This window comes from Harpia harpyja, chromosome 21 (assembly GCF_026419915.1).
Source record: "Harpia harpyja isolate bHarHar1 chromosome 21, bHarHar1 primary haplotype, whole genome shotgun sequence".
NCBI classification, from domain to species: domain Eukaryota; kingdom Metazoa; phylum Chordata; class Aves; order Accipitriformes; family Accipitridae; genus Harpia; species Harpia harpyja.
In genome coordinates, this window is record NC_068960.1 from 11127769 (window position 1) to 11146939 (window position 19171).

The 19171-nt window shown below is 38.7% G+C and overlaps 1 protein-coding gene across 1 annotated transcript in view; it reads right to left on the reverse strand.

Moving 5' to 3' along the window:
- BMERB1 (bMERB domain containing 1) overlaps positions 1-19171 on the reverse strand; it is a 58191-nt gene that overhangs the window by 14918 nt on the left and 24102 nt on the right. The window contains exon 2 of the mRNA XM_052773268.1: positions 13036-13159. Coding sequence (XP_052629228.1) covers positions 13036-13159 — 124 coding nt within the window. The remainder of the gene's footprint in view (positions 1-13035; positions 13160-19171) is intronic.

Sequence of the window (19171 nt, forward strand, 5' to 3'; positions counted from 1 at the left end):
AGTGGAAGTAAATGGCAGGCAAGACTTAAACATTCTGTACTGGACAGAGAAGTGTTTTGTTTTGTTTCCAAAGAAATTATTCCATAACAGCTAAATTATTCTGTCTTCTTTTCAGCTGAGAAAGAAAACTAGGTTCCCTAGTGTAAGACCTAGGTACCATCTAGAGCTGTGGATGGAAAAAATGATAGTAAAAATCACTAAACGCTTGCCTTAATGGTCAGCCAAAGAAAAGAAGGTGGCCATCAAGTTTGTCAAATGCTTAAGATTAGAGAGTAAGAACTATTAATAACAGCTTCATAAGCATCAAATATCTTTTTCATTGATTTCAGGATGAGCAGAGCAGTTCAGTATGTCTAGAGAGCTGCTGCCTTTGCTGAATGACTTTCAAAGCTAGAAATAGATCTGTGCTCCCTCTAGCATCTCTAAGAAGAGGCCTGAGATTCTTTTCTTTTGTTTTCTGTTATTGCATTAAAGTGCTTGAAGTTAAAAATGAACGTAGAGTGGTTTTGTTGGTTTCCTTCCCTCTCTTCCAAGACAGTTTGCAGGCACTTAGGTTATTTTTATTTCTGTTTTAATATATTCCTGCCCCAGAAGTAAAATGCTTGTAATTATTACAGTTTTTGAAGATTCTGATAGTGCCAGTCTAGGAGATAGATAGCCTAAGAATCAGATGTCATGCTAAGTTACGAGCTGACATGATTATACGTATCTGGAGAAGACCTCAATATAGGGATAAAGAAGATCATCTCCTTGGTGGTGTCACCAAATGAACATGCTGAACACCAGCCAAGAGCAGCCAGTAGTGGTGGACAAATTTGGGTGATTGAAATAAAGAGCTGTATAGAAATAAGAGAATTGCTACAGACAGAGATGGTAATGTGTTGTCAAGCTGCAGATTCATTAAAATAAGGACTGAGGTGGGGAGGAGGGACATCAGTGGAGGCTGCCTTTGGGGATTGCAGGTGTTTAAGGTCTTGCCAAAACCGTGGGGAATCTGGAATGGTGAAAGTGTTCTGGGAACAGAAGAAAACAACAAGTTTATGTATGCCCCTCTTCTATATTTGACTCCATTTTGTCCCTGTCAACTCATCTTAGTTTCTTAAAGCTTCTAATTATAAATCTGTGAAATCACAGGCAACATTTAATGAATATAGCACACGTTGTCTGAGTCATTATGGTATGTGTTTATCACCTTGTTATTTAGCTCAGCACCTGGTGCTGCTCAGGCTGGAACACACAGAGCTGGCAATTAAGATAACAGATTGCTGACCGACCTGCTTGGCAGGTCAGGTTACAAATCAAAAGTCCTATGATTAACTTTAACTATTAAAATAAGTGTGTCTATTTTTTATTGTTAAAAGTGCTCTCTGATGCAGAAACAGTGGATAGAAGCACTGTACCACAACTTTCAAAGTAATGTAATTCAGCTGTCGTTTCAGACAATTGAAGATGGCAGGACTTGAAAATCTCAGTCCCTGGAGGTCATATTTAAGGCATATTTCACAGGAATCCAGAACAATGTCTAAAGCAGCTGCCTGTATTTCATTCTCACTGACATTGTTAAATTCTCTTGAGCTTGGCCATCTCCTCTGCCAGTTACGAAGTTTTACTGTCAACTTCAGTAGTAACAAGAGGAGCTTTCCTGGAAGTGCCCCACTGTGGAGGGGAATATTTCTCTACATGGCAAAAAATTCCTAAGTTAATTTGTCTAAAAACATACAATAGAGAAGTTAGATTCCAATTCAGAAGTATCTAACCCCATTGCAGTAGCATACAGAAGACTGCATGTAAAAGCATAGGGCCAACTTATGTGCATCATTCATTTAAACTGGTCTGGTAGTTTTATTTTTTGTTATTAGAGCAGCAGAAGTAGGAAACTAGGTTTGGTTATGTATTGTCTCTAGCAGAATCGATGATAAATTTCTTTCTTAATTTGCCTCCATCTTTGTCCTTTTCTTATTTTTAAAACCAGAAGAGCAACTGTTTGGTATCAAAGCTGAAAAGAATATAAAGGTACCTGGTATACAATTGAACATTGCTAGTCCATTTCAGGACTTTTCAATTCACTGTTGAATCATCGCTGATTTATACTCTTCTATTTATAGCAGAAGTGAGAGAGACCACTGAAATACCACAGGTCAAGAGTTACACATTATTAGAGCATCCTTGCCTACAGGAAGAGCAACTGTGCAAAAGGGTGGGCCACAGTAACTGTGAGTACTAAATATACATGATGTATTATGAATACATTATCATAGATACATGGTCTCATGGGAGACAATTCATTCTACCATCCAGTCATGCAAACCAGACCACAGGTAGCTAAGAACTGGCAAATCAAAACCAGTTCAGGATTAAAGGTTACATATGGAAATCCAGTGCTAAGTTACTGACCTAAAAATGACTAAGTCAAAAGATTAAAGATACCCAGAGCTGCTCCCTCTTCTATTAACAGCAGTTTGTGACAACCACAACATAATATTCAATGTAGAAAATGCTATTTAAAGAAAATTTTCTATTAAATAATTATTTTCCTAGCTGTCCAACAGAGATGATAACAAAAATTCTTCCTTCTACATTTTTTTCTTTTTTAAGACACAAACATCTCAACTACCAGGTACTAAGTCTACAATTCATTAAATACTTTGCTAATGATATGTTTATCATTATACACCACTAAAAAAATGCTTCTCCTTTCTGAGCATTTTAATGTAGCATTTTTACTGCCACGCAGTTGAAAGTGTAATGTCATATTTTCCTCTGGGGTTGATTGTTTGCTGTCAAACAGGGCAAAGGAGATGGCTCTGCAGAGAGATCAAACTGAACAAAGGCATTTTTCTTTCCTCTTTGAAAGCTGATTTGTATTTATACTTTCCACTTAAAGTGCACAGTCCAGATACTTTGCAATTCTGTCCTGAACTCATGTTCCTGAGGCTTCCAGGCTCCCATCTGAAGAGCTGGGAGACCCTCACCAGATCTGGATCTTCCAGGAGTTCCCAGTTCTACAGTGGGCACGCTGACATCCTTGAGGCTCCTAGATCCATGGCAGTCCCCTAGAAATGCTGTCCCTAATCTCAAAAGCCTCAAGCTTTGAGTATCTGACAACTTGCATTACAGAAACCAGGCTGTGCCATTTCCCAGCTTGCAGTTCCCTGGTTGTTTCCTCAAGGACTCAGTATTTGCAGGTGAGACACAATTGCAATGTGCTTGGGATGGGAAAGGTGAATGGGGACATACAGTCACAGCCACAAATGAATCCTATCTTGCAGAAGAGTGTGTGCCACACCAGGCTATATCAATGGGACAGCTATAGTATCCCTCATAAAGCTGGGCTTGATATTTTCCTTAATGGTACTTTACCTTATGAAGCCGACAACCTGACGCATATATTTATTGAAAAATATAAATCATCACACAACTGCCTCCTTCTCTACAGCATCCCAAAGTGCATCCTATGTTCCTAGAGCAAGATACAATCAGGGAAAAAAAGGAAGGAATTCACAGTAAATTATACTGTATTGTTAAGATTATAGAACTGTGAAGGAGAAAAGATTTATTACTCCTTTTCATGAAAAGACAGATCTTATTAGAAAACACTGACAACAACAACGACTCTATTCATGAAAAAAAAATTTGGTTTTGTTGGTGTTATTTCTTTGCACTATAGGAACAGCTAGGTGCTGAACTCAGAGAAAAGTACTAGATGCTGTACATATAAGTAAACAGTCCTAAGAGAATTCCATGCTTAACCTTAGAAGAGAGAAAATAGATGATATACAGTACAAAGACAAAAAGTAGCAGAGAAAGAATCAAAACTAGCGAAGAAAGCAAAAGTCAGAACACCTTCTTAGCAATATATAACCAGCAATTTACCACTGCTATTCACACCTTTGACAGCCTGTTTCTCTCTTTACATTCTCCCTCCCTCTCACCCTTACCGAGGGTGATGCTCAGTGTGTGTCACTGTGGCCACATGTGGCATTAAGCCACTGAGAAGTCACAGTTGATGCTACATTAGTGAGTCACTAGAAACAGAGATAAAGTACTTGGCTGAAAAAGTAATTAAAATTTGAAATGAACTTTGTTCATACAAAGACAGCAATCATTGCTGCCTTTTCTCACTTTGGAATGGAAACACTCCACATAAGCAGGCTTTGTAGTACAGTATTACTTCTCGAGTTTAGCCAGTAATGAGAGACTGTTTGTTTCATGTTCCCACTTTGTGCAAGTCTACTACATTTTTTGCACTCATTCTAAATTAAAACATAGGATTTCTAAGTTGGTTTATTGAAGGTTATCATCACCAAAGGAATTAACTTCTCACTTTGTCAGTTCTTGTGTAGCTTGATGTTGCTTCACTTTGCAGTGGTTGCATAAAGCCAGGCAATCAGCAGACATAGCTTTTTGTACTTTAAAATACCAATGTGCTGTGCATACTACAAAAGACATAAAGGCGAGAATCCTATCTGACCTCTGTTGATGTGTTATTGTTATTAGAAGGAATATGGACTAAAAATTTTTCTCCATGATGAATTTCCCCTAAATTGGAGATTCTACCATTATGTCCAATACCCTATAGAATGACCATTACTGACTATCCCACCTCTACTACTACTAGCAATGAGTAGTACATCAACGTCACAGCAGCAAAAGAGAGTTTTATGGGTTTTTTTGCAAAGTGGGAAAAGGATAAAGGTTAAAAAGGCAGGTAAAGAAAAAGTAAGCCTGATCAGAAGCAAGAAAAAAACCCCAAAACAAGGATTAATTATATACTCTGGACAGCTAATGAAGCTGTGGGACTGCTAGTATGAGTTCATTATCAGGGCAAAATCAAGTTGCAGCAAACTTATCTACATAAAAGGTAGCTGTTCCTGGGATTACAAGTAAGCAAACATAATAGTGTAAAATGGTCTACAAACCTGAATAGATCTATGGAGAATTTGGATGATGTAGATATTATGAGCACTCTGGAGAAGAGGGAGTCATCTAATAGTGTGTAGTGAGAGTTTACAAAGACAATGACCAATTTCAACTATGCTAAGTCAATGTGGAGGTGAATTTGGCTTTGTCGCAGTATTAGCTTAGCAGTGTAATAACCACACAGACATTAAGCAAATATTCTACATTTTTACAGATAAAACAAGTTTAATGAGGTAAGTAAAACTGTTTTAAATAATTGCCTAAAGCAACCTAATAGGGCTTACTATTTAATATCTTATGTTCCCTGTACATTAAAAAATTGCTATTCAGTATCACCTACATGCTAGAAATAACCACTCCCAAGACAGCTATCACAGGTGGCAGCAACTTTCACAGTTTTAGTTCAAGGTCATCCAATATAGCTGGCTTCAAGTTTTGCTTTCCATCTGCAGTATCAGGCACTGGCAGATTTCCCGAGGAGCATGTTTCATGATGACAGTGAATGCTATTTTATAAGAACTCCATGCCTTTTCTATTCACAGGCATAGGCAGTAACTGTGGATGATAAGATCTCACCTATACTATTAATATTTACTGGGTCAGAATATGCTAATACATTTAAAAATCCATGAATCTTGCATTACAAATTATTTTGACGTTCCGTTTTGATCTGTTCCTGTATCATATAGAGGTCTGAGGTTTTGCTGCCTGTCTCCTCTGTCAACCAAACTGAGCTAACACATGCATTACCCATTTTTATAATCGTGTCTTTCAGCACGGTATATGTCCATGCCCCCCCAGTGATATGAATGCTAAACTGCTTCTGAAGCCACACACAAGTATCTATAGCAGTAACACATTAAATGTGCAATGAAGAGGATGCTGCCTGAGCAGCTCCCTCGGCTTTTGGGCCTATTATCTCACCAGGAAAGAAAAGAAGGAAGTGGGACAGGATAATTAGAAAGGGAGAGAGAGTGTGCATGTTCTGAAGTGGTATGTTTGCCTTCCTTAACAGCAAAGACAGATTGAAAATGTACAGTTTGACCCAAACCTCTTTTTATAGAGAATATTTTAAGAAATGAGCTGAGAGAAGTCTGAGAAGCGAATGAGGGGGAATGCTGGCTAGCTATAAACTGATGCTTTTCCGTACATACTGTCTCCTTCATATCAATACGTGCTGAGTCCTCAGCTTTTCTGAAAATAAACCCACAGGAGCTGGAGATAGCATATGATGGATTTAAGCTATGTTTTCATTTCCTGGGCTGGCTGGAGATGGTCACAACAGCTCCTGGCATAATTTTTTGGAATTTCACAGTATCAGTAGCATAGAAGTAGAGATGCTACAAACAGCCACAATTGCCACGCAACCTTGACATATCCCGAGGAGGTCCATCATGGGTACTAAGTGAGGCAGGGTCTTGAGACAAAAATAGGATTTGATAATGTAATTACAGAGCAAATCACAGTGCATCTGTTCTGCTGTGACTATGGTTGCCTCAGCTAAAATGTGATTGCACAATATAAATTGTGGCATTACCTAATTGAGGAAGGCTTGATTTTATAATCTGAAAATTGGTTCCATGTAAACTTTAGGTAATTCTTCATAGCAAGCAGGTATTCAGCTGGAAATAGTACAGACTTCCTGGATATGAAGAGTACAGCTGTCTTCAGCTGCCCTCCTTTTCTTTTTAAAGGAGGAAATAATAGCATAGAGCAAAGCAAAGGACAGGCTTGCAAAGGCCGATACCCGACTTGCAATTTGCACCAAGGTCTGAGAAACATCACAACCTGTTAAGCGATTGCTTCAGCTGATTTTGCTTACTTTATTTCTTTGTATCGATAAAAAGAAAAACAAGCATTATCAGAAAGCTGGCATCTTTTAAAGCATAAACTACAAGATGAACTATTCACTGTAGTATATGGCATGTAATCTGTTAAATGGATAAGAGTTCAGCCACTTCCCTTGGTTTTCAAATAAAAAAATTTCAGGGGACAGGCTGAACATGCTGTCACACATCTGATTTTATTGAGCTTCACTCAGCAAAATGAAAAAGCTGTGTTTTGCAATAAAGAAGCCTCACACATTTGAAACTGAGATGTCAACTGGAGTTTCCTGTACTGTACGTTTTTGCTTCACTTCAGAGTTCCACAAAGTTACACTGTTTAAATATATCTTTAAGTGCTTTAGTTTTAATTACTGAAATGAGGTCTCACATTATGTTTAGTACACCAGTAAGGAATTTCCACTTCTATTTGCAAGGCAGAGATGAAAGAGCATACAAAGGACTACAAAGCAGTACAAAAGAGAGAAAAATCACATGTATTGAAACTGTACGGTTATTTGTGGTCTTCACTTAAAAATTTTTGGTATTTCATTTTTAAACAGGGTAAATCCTCTTTCCACTGTTCTCACTGACTGTTCACTTTTCCTGTATTTTGGGGAAGTTTTTCTCTAACACAGTGATAGGCAGACTATATTTGTCTAAGAGAAAACAAAGGTATTCCCTTTCAACAGTAAATTATTGTTCTGTCACTAAAAACCAGTATGTATTGCTCTGTGGGGCTGTGGACAGTACATGATTTGTGGGCCTGGTATACAGAAGTGGACAAATTGCAACATCTTCTTAAAGACATCTTCTGAATTTTAAAATAATTTTGATGGATATTAGTACATACCTGACTTGTCCACCAGTCAGGAATTGTGCAATTTCTGGAAGCTGTCAGTAGATGTCTGCCAGACAGTTTAATTTTCAGAGCCGTGCCCTGTGAACTGCACCAAGTTCAGATTTGGACCAGGGTACGTGGCCTTTTTGGGTGCTGTACTTGGGGTGATCTGAGCAGTGAGTGTTTTTATTGAAGGACAGGTGGAGGACACATGCATTTAACATGCCTGCATCCAAATATCCCCTGGTTTTCACGAAGGCCTCCTGTGATGGACTCGCCAGAGCTCTGTTGTGTCCCACTGGAGCCAGGGGCACCGGAGGTGGCTGCTAGAAAAACATAAGTTTTTTGAGGGCCTTAGCTGGCAGCCCATGGCCCTCTATGCCACACAGCCCAGCAGACAATAAGGGGAGGGCACAGAGTTTGTGAGGATGGAAAAAATTCCTCAAAGCTGTTGCAAGAGGAAGGTGGGTGTCAGGGGAAGGGTCACTGCAGTGGCCCCACAGAGAGGGCAGCCATTTTGTATTGTGTGGTTGAGGTGCCACAGAATGGTGGCCATTTTGTCTTATGCGGCCACAGAGCTCATTTCACCTGTGAGGGCAAGCAGTTAGCACTGCCTTGCATGCCTCTGCAATGGAAGGGGCCCTATGAAGGACTCCCTCTAAACTTTAAAAATAAAGTGTGCCCCTTATTAAAGGAATTTTTGCTGCCCTTTCCCTTCTTTAACCAGAATCATAAACCTGCAGGCAGGTGAGGTCTCTTATCTGGTGACTGACTTCAGTATCACATGAATTACTGTTGCTGACTGGGTGTCCAAATCTATTTCTAAAGGTGGAAAATTTCTTCCTGAGGAGATTAACCTGTCGATGGCCCAGAGCAAAGATCGTGAGTAATTTTAATATCCAGTACAGCACAAAGCAACTTGCTTATTCACAGTGTGACTGTTGCAAAGAGGTGGGAGGAAATTCATAAACTAAAAAACCAAGCTTTGATGTTTTAACTCAGTACTTAATCACAGAACTGTATGTGAAATTTGTTCAAATATAATTGAAATTTTCCTCACTTTAATTTTGAAAACTGAAAATCTGGGTCTGTTGAACTAATAGTATGTTTGATAGACATAGGCTAACAGATGAGACACAGAGGCTGCTTGGATACGTATGAGAAAAAAAACCCACATATAGTTTTATATGGTTTTTGAACACTACTCTGTACCACTTTTTAAGTCTAATACTATTAAGTCCTTTCATTTTTTATTTTAATCCCACTGCCTGATTCTCAAATACATTAGGACTTACTTTCAAATAATAATGATGATTACGTATCTGGCTTTTATTTCTTCACCGTCTCACTCTTTCTTTCACCCCTACAGGGTGACTCTTCTAAAGCTTTTAGTGATGATGAACTGTTCAGTAAAGATTTTATTTAGATACTGAAGTATAACCAACTGTGAGTACTGCAATGTAACATTTGTATAGTGATGTAGGAGCAACATACTTAATTTTATCCCTTTTGTTGTCCTACAGACTTCATCGTTGATGTTACTTTATTCAGTGGGGAGAGGGAACATGGACCTCATAGTATTACAATGGTAAAAATAAGGCCTCGATGCCTTAATTTTCAAAGCAGAAAAGCTGTCGAGTCCATGTTGCTTGAAAAGACATACATGCTATATAGATTACAGCTGAGGAGCTACCTGAAAGAATATTACATTATTGATGATCTCCCATACCAGCAGGTAAAGTTTTTACTGGTTCATGCACAGAAGTGTGAAAAATGCAAACCAACTCCAGGCTGGAGTGCAAACCAACTAAGCATCCAGACCTTGCTAGGGTTTTTTTTTAGTTGGGTTTGGTTTTTGGTTTTAGTTGTGTTTGGTTTTTTTGTACTGGCTGATATGCTAACCTGGAGCAGTTCTTTACCAAATGCCCTTATTTTATGGCTACTGCATTTGTTTGGGCAAAATGTTGACATAATACTTAAAGACAACATGTGTTGTTGCAGAGCTGTTTCAGACATCAGTGAGTTTTATTATTATCCCATCTTGATCTTCTTTGTGCGTCTTCTTCAAGGAAAGCAGTAATTTCAATTAGTAGTCTTGGAGCAAGTTCCTTCCATGGATTAAACCTGCATCACTCTGACAGGCGAAGAGCTTGCTCTGAATGAGCAACAGGTCTAGCTTGCAGCATTTTGTTTTCTTATTTTTAAGTGTGAATATTGTTAAAATACAGCATCTGTGCTGTGAAGAGTTGTAGTAGTTGCTGGTGTGTGTAAGTAAACCTGACAGGCTGTATGCCTCTTAACATGAAGGAGCTATGGCCACCATTAGGGCTGGTGATACACTCAAGAGCAGAAGCCCTCTAGCTTATTTTTATAATTTTTCTTTTTAAAGCACAGCTACAATGTAGTTTCTCCTAGCTTTAGGATCTGGCTACATGTGAATAAAAAAATCAGTCATACAGAGAGACAGTGAGAAGAATAAACCATTAGTTTTAAAAACGTAGCTAGAGATGTAAGCTGTGGCTGGATGTGTAAGTGATATGGAATTATTTCATTGTGTTCATGCTTTTATAAGAACTTAAAAAAGCCCAATTTAACTCAAGAGAATTTCTACTCTGTTGCTAACAACATGAGGGGAAAAAAAAAGAATACAAACATACTACACATTTTCTCCATTACTATACGTATATTTTATCCTTTTGTTATAATTGAACAAAAAGCTAAAGCAGGTACAAGAACTAAAGAGATCTGTTTCTCATTAAAGCTGGTCTTGAACTTGGTGGCGTGAGCATAGGTGTAGTACTGCTAGTTAGCAGCCACATGTTCGCAGTCGAGTCTGCCTTACACCTGCCTGAGAGAGCTCAGTTTCATGCAGTTGGTTGTATAGGTCATTCACAGGGGAATCTAGTCCTGTCAGAAGAAAACAATTACTAAAATTCATGACCTACATATAGACTTCTGGTCTTGGGACACTGGCAATACGTTACTTCAGGAAACAACTGAAAAAAATTAAATATGGCCACGTACAAAGTCTTCCACAACATGTCCATGAATTAGAGTTTATGTAATTTGCTTAGTTAAACAGATACAAAACTTGGACCACTGAGGTAACCGTGAGTTGTGCTGTTAATCTCAGCAAGAGGTCGTTAAAAGATATTTGTCATTGAAAACAAATGCAACTGAGCCACTCTGTCGGTGTAAACTATCCAGAATGAAAGGTAGTAAAGAACAGGTGCTGCTATATTACTTGGGCATCAGTAGCAACATGCTTCTCACTTGTCAGCAATAAAATGTAAAAACATTTTAAAAAATGAGATAAAGTCAAATAGACAATTTTTTGGATTCCTAAAAGCTATTATGGGAAGCATGTCCTAATTCTGGAGGCCTCTGTGAGTGAGAGAAGCTGCTTTTTCTTTCACATTTGATGAGCCAGTATGAAGAACTTGCCTGTTGTAAATGGGCTTAGAAAGATGGGAAGCCAACACAGGGCTTGAAACATCATGATCAGTGCAGTCTTGGTTTGCAAGTATAGTCCCAGTGCAGAGACAGATGCTATCTCACCATTTCATTCAGTGGTGTTAACAAACTGAATTTAACTGCCTCAAGGATTAATGAGCAGTGTCACGATATTCTGCCACAGAGAAGGGAACAGTCGGGCTAGAAAGCTGTGTGAATATCCCTGGAAAAGTGGTCATCTTGGCCCGCTGCTGCTGAAGGAATGAAAGGGTCTGTGGCAGTGGCACAGACCTCAGTCCCTCTTGCTGAACAGTGGCAGCAGCAACAAGCTTGGCTCTCCATGACTTAGAAAAGACAAAAGAGCGGGGCCATCTCTAGCAGTTGCTGCCTCTGTCACCTGCCTGCTTTGCTAATACCTAGGGCCAAATCTAGTGGAGACTTTGATGCTCAGAAGAGCTTTCCTCACTCAGCCAGTGAACGGCTGGGGAGTGCTCTTGGGTAGCTCTAGGCAGAGTGTATTTGGACAGTATCTAATGCAGGAAGAGTACTGTTGCACGGTATGAATGTCAGTTATATTCCCTTTTCAATAAGCAAGCTCCTCTATGTTAAATTCCTTACTCAAACAAGTGCTAGGCAATAAAGCGTGTGATGAGTGTGAGCATGGGGGAAATGAACAGACTAGATACCAGAACAAACAGAACAAGTGAATAACATGCAAAACAATGACAAGTAGATACCTGCTATGGCTCTCATTCACTGGGACAGTTTATTTCAGTGCTTTGTTTGATACAGAAAATGTCAAGAGAAGTGCAGACTTCTTCCAGATTAAATTTATGTACAAGCCAATAAACTAGCAGCTATTTGACTACCAGGAGCAGGTGTGACAAAACCTTTCCTGTTTACTTTGTTTGTACCACTACAGCATTATTAAAGATCAGTGTCACTATTAACCAGTCCTTACTTCCAAAGGTGTCTAAGCAGTGATTTGCAGCTGAAGTCTTCCAGGATATTCCAAGACAGGTGTCTGTACTGTTTGAGAATGAGGCTTTCAACTTCTGGCAGTGCAAGTCAGGGCACTGAAATTAACCTCCAGGTGTAAGGGTTAAAGTACTAGTCCTATCTCTGTACTTTAAAGGGAGAAGAGAGCAAGGGAGTTTTTTCAGGCTACTGTAGCTTCATTAATGCCAAGGGTCTGGGTTCAACAGGTTTTAGATCTACTGAGGTTCTTGGCCTGCCAGCAAAGGCGTTGGTTTCTGACCTCAGGTACTCACAGACAGATGGGACTTCAAAATAATATACTCCTTATTAATAAGTCCTGGTCTTGTAAATTCAGTGATTTAGGAATATGAACCCTATTGACTTCATAATCAGAACTGGATTAATTTTGATTAACCTTCAGTGAGGCTCCTATGCCTGACCCTTTTGGCAGTTTTGAAAAATCTCTCTTGGAGTATTGCTATTTATCTTGATACATGAAAAAGTGTTTTGTTTTCATAATTTAATGGCTTCCATTTAACAAATGTCAAATCCTGGCTGCTATTAGTCCAACACAGTGTGCTCTCTTGTGACATGAACTGTCTGAGACCACTAATGAAGTGAGGAATAAAGCCTGAATTAGGTTAGACTGTAGAAGCTCCAAATCCCCTACCTGTTGGTATTTTCTTCAGACAAATATCCTTCCCACAAAGGACTGAAGTCAGGTATAAAAATATGCTCTGTAGACACGTACTTTGCTAAAGTTTCCTTTTGTAAGTAATAGATCCCTTTTATGTCTTCTGCAAATCATACTGAATAAAAAAGGTGCTGAATTAAAAAGGTAATTTCCTTTGCAACTACAAAAATTATTTCCCAATGGCATTTTGCAAGCATTCACCTAACTGGGATGCTCTTTATCTTTCTTCCTTTTAAAATGTCAAGCAGATAAAAGTCTTCTAAATAGCATTCTTTCCTATTTTGATTAATTTTGCATAGTGTTTTCCCAGAAGTATTGATACTTACATAAACCTGAGTTCTGATTCTCTTCTGACTAAGACTTCCCGAAGTCTCTGGATCTTTGCCATCTCAAGCTCAATTTCCTCAGGCATCATTGTTGTTTCAGCCATTGAAATGATGTCAAGTTGATCTGTGTGTGAAAGCAGAGAAAATGAATTAAGCTAGTCAAACTGCCTTAATGGATTTTTTGAGGAATGTAAATTTAATCACAGAGCTATCTGACTATGGAGTAATTAATGCAAGCAGTAAAGAATATTCTAGCTGAATGCTACGTTGACTGGTTTCTCTATTTTTTTTGCTTATTACTTTCAAAGTAACCATTTTGAAGTGAAAGAGTCCCTAAACCAAAGTGACAGTCATTTTGTTAGTCAGAATCTATCATACCTCTAAGGAATCCCAAGTCAGTAGGTTACTATAGCTACTGTTCCTTAACTGATATACTACAAACTTTGAAAGAACAGCCATAGACTGCTACAAAACTCACTCAAAGCAATTACTTGCAACTCTGAAGAGTCCTATCTTGGCACAAGGGCAGGCAATGTGAACTGATGAAGGTTTCCCATCTTTAATTCTCATAACTCTTCATGCCATTCCACCATCTCAGACTGACTAACAGCTAAAGCCCAGGCCCACTAGAGAGGAGCCAAAGATGTGATTAGAAATGACGTAGGGCCTAATCCTTCAAGGGGCTGAGTGTTTCTCACTAGGGCATTGAAATCAGTTGAGGAGACAAACAGCACTTCAGCACTTTGTAATAATTAGTTGGCAACTGGTAAGGCCAGGGTCCTTCTGTGATTATTTCTCTATAATTGATGTATAACCTCTTCTAATCGAGAGAGAAACAGGGCTATGAACTGTGTTCATTGAAGGTAGAAGGAACCAATTTATAGAAGGTGGATTTGGGAAGGAGCAACTTAGCCTCTGGAAAACCTTATTCCAAGGGTTCACCATACTTGGCCTTCATTTTGAACAAGAATTTAGAGGCTGAAAAATAGAGTGCGTGCATGTTTTGGTACCCAAATGGACACATATTCCTGAAACCAAGCCTGTTTCACCTGTATTGGTTTAAAAAAGGAAAATTAAGAGGTCAAAATGTACTCAGCATGATTACGCAGAAAACAGGAGACAAAAAGCATCAGAAAAAAAGCTGTTCAATTAATTAAGAGGAGACATTCAAAAGTCCCTCATGTCAGACTAAGCACAAACAGCTGAGAAGAATTTCTGACAAAAACTTGAAGTAGGAATGAAACTACAAAATCTCAACACAGCCCCTGCATGAGCTTAGTTCACAAAGACCTGTTCTCCCAAAATTTAAGCAAAGAAATTCTATAGGATATAAAGAAAACATATTTTCTTTTTATATAAAAATATATAAAATATATCCTGCTAGTATTGTCTGCAAGTTTTGGCTTCACTTCACAATGAAGGAAATGGGCAAATAAATTTTTTTTTTTTTGAGATAACAAGATCTTGAGAAAAAAGTGACACAGATTTTGAAATGGCTCTCATGAGAGAACAGCCATTTCTCAGTAGTTGTTTTTAAAACTCAAATTGCAAAACTGGTTGGTAAAGTAAGGCTATCTGGTGTCTGAACATACAACTGCTGCCTGTGGAAGATGGATTCTCCTATTAGAAATTATTGTGTTTGTTGGAGTATATTTAGTTGAGGTATAGCCTAGATGTCTTAAGAAGTGTTGTTCCAGCTCTGCAGGCTAGCTTCACAGTGTAAAGCACATGAGTCTCTTGAAATCCCAGCCACTAACTTAGATGTTGAAATAGAACCTAAAAACCTTGGAAATTCTAGATCTGTTTGAGGAAGGTTGAACACCACTGAAAATGCCTTAGGGACTGTATCCAGCCCCACCCTTTCCCTCCCCTCACACCCTTATCTGCGTGTGTGGGAATGAGGAACCATAGCAAAGTCTTGAACTTAGTAGCAGAGTATCTAACATGCTGTGCTACCACTAACAGATGGGCAGAATTATAATTCAATATTCACTATATGTTTATCAGACGTCAGTCAAAAGAAACTAGAACAAAGACTCTGTAAGTATAGTTTTGCCTCTTGCTGCTTTTCAGGGTTGTGGAGTTATTTTAACTGCTTGCAGCATAATAGGCTTTGGTGCAAATTTATTTTCCAAAAATACTAATCAGGAGATAGGAATTTATCCTGATGCTACCATGAATTAAAGCCAATAATACTGGTAATTAGAAAGATAAGCCACAAATATATTACATATACATACATATTTTAAAAATAGTTCTCAAGAGCTCAGAAAACAGGAAAAAAAAAAGTTACTGTCTTATTTCCAGTCTGCAACTCTAGCTGTAAATGCCCCAGTGTTGCCCCTTAGATCAAGTCAGCCATCATACTGTGATTTCAATAATTCAGGAGGGGAATCATGAAAAAGCCTTATGCCTTGAGTATGTGCTTAAAGCCAACACAAGAATTAGCGTGACAAGCAGTAATCTAGTCTGACCTCTTGCAGAACAGTCACAGATTCTCCTTCACATCCCACTCAACGTGTGCTTGAACCAGAGAAAATATTTTTGAAAGCTATCCAAAATTATGCAATGTTTTCAAAAGAATAAAAAATGTAAGCAAGGCACCATAAGTTTGAAAGTGGAGGGAAATAAATATAGAAACCATAAGATATTAGTTCACAACTTGCCTGCAAACTTAGAGATGTAGCCAGAATAATACAGAGAGATAAGGAGTGGTTTAGTTTCTCTTCATAGCAGTACTTGTGCTGTGAACATACTGTAAGGTGATTAATTCTCATGGAGATCTCAAACTGGAAGGAGTATTGGCAAGAGCTGGATTAAGGGAACTTTAAGAGGAAAAAACAGACCGGCCAGTTGAAAAGGGAAAAAATTTGAAGGTGACGATATAGAGAACCGAGTATGGACACACTGTGGTGCTGGAAGAGATTAAGACCCAATTCTAGAGGGGTAGGTACGGTCTTCCAAGGAGCAGGAACTGAAGTCAATCCATACTTCATGCATGTTCACCTGTGCACTATTAAGGAACAATTCATTTTTTGCATCAAATCTCCAGCTTTTCTAAACCTCTCTTCCTAACAGGTAAAGACTAAGTGAGCTCCTTTGGCAGCTGCCAATGCCCTTTATATATGTGAGCCCATAGGTCTCATAAACCCAACACAGCTGTATTATACCACCCACTTTGGCCCCCTCTGAAGAGTATGCATTTTTAAGGCAGGCTCTGAGGGAAAAGGCACAATTAGAACACGGTATTTCCCAGAAATCTTGAAATAGTAGAGCACAGGTGTGAGGACACTCTGGAAATACAAGCTGCTGAAGGGGCCACAGGTCAGAATTCTTACCTCACACCTTCACCATTGTGATCCTCACAAATCACCAACCTGTTTGTGTCTGAATTTCTCTTCTAATATTGTGGATAACTGTTTGGCCTACCTGGCAGCAGCTATGCTGAAGGATAATTAATTATTTTTCATAAAATGGTTTGAGCTCCTGGGATGTAAACCACTTGGGAAAGAATATGTTAATGTTATTAAGCCTTTGAGTAAAGCTCTAGCTCTGTCCCAGTGATGAATGACACCTCTAGTGCTTTGAGACATGACTCTGAACAGTTTCACACATCAGTCTCTTACCTTTTCATAAAAGAAAGAAGAAACGTTTCATTTTATTTAAAGCAGGCATGCATTAGTCAACTATTTTTTAGCATATATTGTTACTAAGCTCTGGTTCTGGTAATGAGCCAAAATTCCTAAAGCAAAAGTGGAGACAACACTGAGATTAGTCACAGCCAGTGACAGAATGAAACTATTTTGTCTGCTCTGCAATCTCCAGGATAATTTTCAGTGACAAAGAAACAAGTAAAATATTATTACTACATGCACAAAAAGATATTAGCATGAAAATAATTACTATATAGAAATAAAATTATCAAGCTATTACATATGAGAGAGACTGAAGAGGTAAACCTGAAGCTATTTATGCATACTTTTGCTTCAATTTAAATGCAGACTAGTATAGTTAAACTGGGTATTAACTTGGTCACATTTCATCCTTAGTGTGCCAGCCAGAAATGGAACATTGGCCACCTGTGATGAAAAGCAACAAAAAAATAAAATGCCTATTAAGTGAATAAGTGCAAAGAAAACTTTAAAAGAAGTCTGAAGTGATACAATGAGAAATGGGAGACTGCATTACACCTGGTGTCAATAGTTTCAGACAAATTGGTAAGGAATGCTGTAAGGAAAAAGTAACTGTCAGCAAAAATCCTGCTGCTGTCACTCGATGCAAGCATATTGTTCACTGAGAAGCTCATTGTGCTCTACAACCATTAGCTGGTTGAATTCTAATTTGGGGGTTTTGTTATCATCATCTTTGTAAAAGACAGAGGCATGGAGAAGGTGACGTGTATCAGTAACACAAAGGGTCCCAAACCTATGCTGTAGGAACCCAAACTATGTCATTCTTATTCTGGTGGTATCCACATATTGCACAGCAATCAGACCTCTGCTCCATGAACACCTAAAGCAGTATGCAGGCAATTTGCAGTCTAGAGGCAGTAAGAGCTGAGTGATGAGTTGCTTATGGATACACAGCAAGTCTGTGGCAGAGCCAGTGCAAGGTCTGCTGGATCATGGTGTATCTTCAGGACATTGTTTATTCTTTTTTTTGCTTGTGAATCTGTTGCTGTCAGAAACTATCAGTCAGTCAGCCTTGAAGAGTCATCTCAAGTCATTTAGCAACAGAAGAGCTCCAGCATAGGTAAGGGTAATGGCCCAGCTACTCTGCCACTTCATCTTTGACATGGATGAACCATCTTAAATGAGACTCTGTGTTTGTTCAATCAATGACTGCTGAGAGCTCTTTAAAGGATTGCAGTACAAATCAGCTACATGGCTTCTCTAATGTGGACACCACTCGGCAACAAACCTGGCTGCTCAGCCCACTCAGTTACAGTGCTTCAATTGAAAATTATTTTAAGTCATTGTTGTCCTGGACTGGATTTAAACTGTGCAATTTGAGGCTACTTCCACTCCCTTAAATTGTCCAATAATAAGATAATCCTTGTTAAAATACTGTTAATGCAAAGTTTTGTTCGAAATCTGGGTCAGCACTTTTGGGGCTTTCTCTAGAATTCAGTGAAATTCTCAAATTAATCCTTTTTCACTGAAGTATATTAAATGCTAACAGAGCACAGTGCAGCAAGTGCAGTCTTAATGCTGTTTCAGGTATCAAAATTAAGACTTCCAAGACCACTATTAGTCAATGAGCCAAAGCAGAAGGCACAGATTAGAGATGGATGAAGAGAGAACCAGATGGTGCAACTTAAGAACAGCACACTTGGTGGAAATTGAAATAGTTGCATAATGCAGAAAAATAAATGGTTATAGTACAAAATATTCCAGATAAAAAAATGTTCATGTGAAAAGAATCAGATGATTCTTGTAGTTTGTCACTAGCTTGTCACCTGGAGTCATGAATGACTAGTCTTGTAGCCAGGCCTTTTACTGTATCTTTTACTGTTGCCTCAAATGTATTCAGAGGCCCTGGGGTGGTTTTTTTTCCTCTTTGATTTAACCCATCTGGAGCAGAATGCAGTGGCCAATAACTAACCTGTGCAGAAAAAAACTACATCTAATTGCTTATTCCTGATCTAGCCTGCTGCAGCATTCTATTACTGTGAATCCTAACAATGATTAAATTTGGCATGTGTGTGGAATGGTATTTATTCAGTGTTTGATGCTGCAATTACCATGCAAATATAGCTAATAGCTAAACACAATACAAACAGCTGCACTGTATTTTGTTCATGGCTTCCCTAACAGGCAGGCAACATTGTGCAATTTAAAATGAGTAGACTAGGGGAAAGGGGGAAGGTCGCATAGGACAGTACCTGTGTGGAAGTGACCTGACTGTCATGGTGCTGAGAACATCCCACCACTCCTGCTGGTTTGACAGCCTGGGCTCAGCATTGGTTTGGATATGTGTCCTGATTTTGGCTGTGATAGAGTTAATTTTATTTCTAGTAGCTGGTATAGTGTTATGTTTTGGATTTAGTATGAGAAGAATGTTGATAACACACTGATGTTTTCAGTTGTTGCTAAGCAGTGTTTAGACTAAGTCAAGGATTTTTCAGCTTCTTATG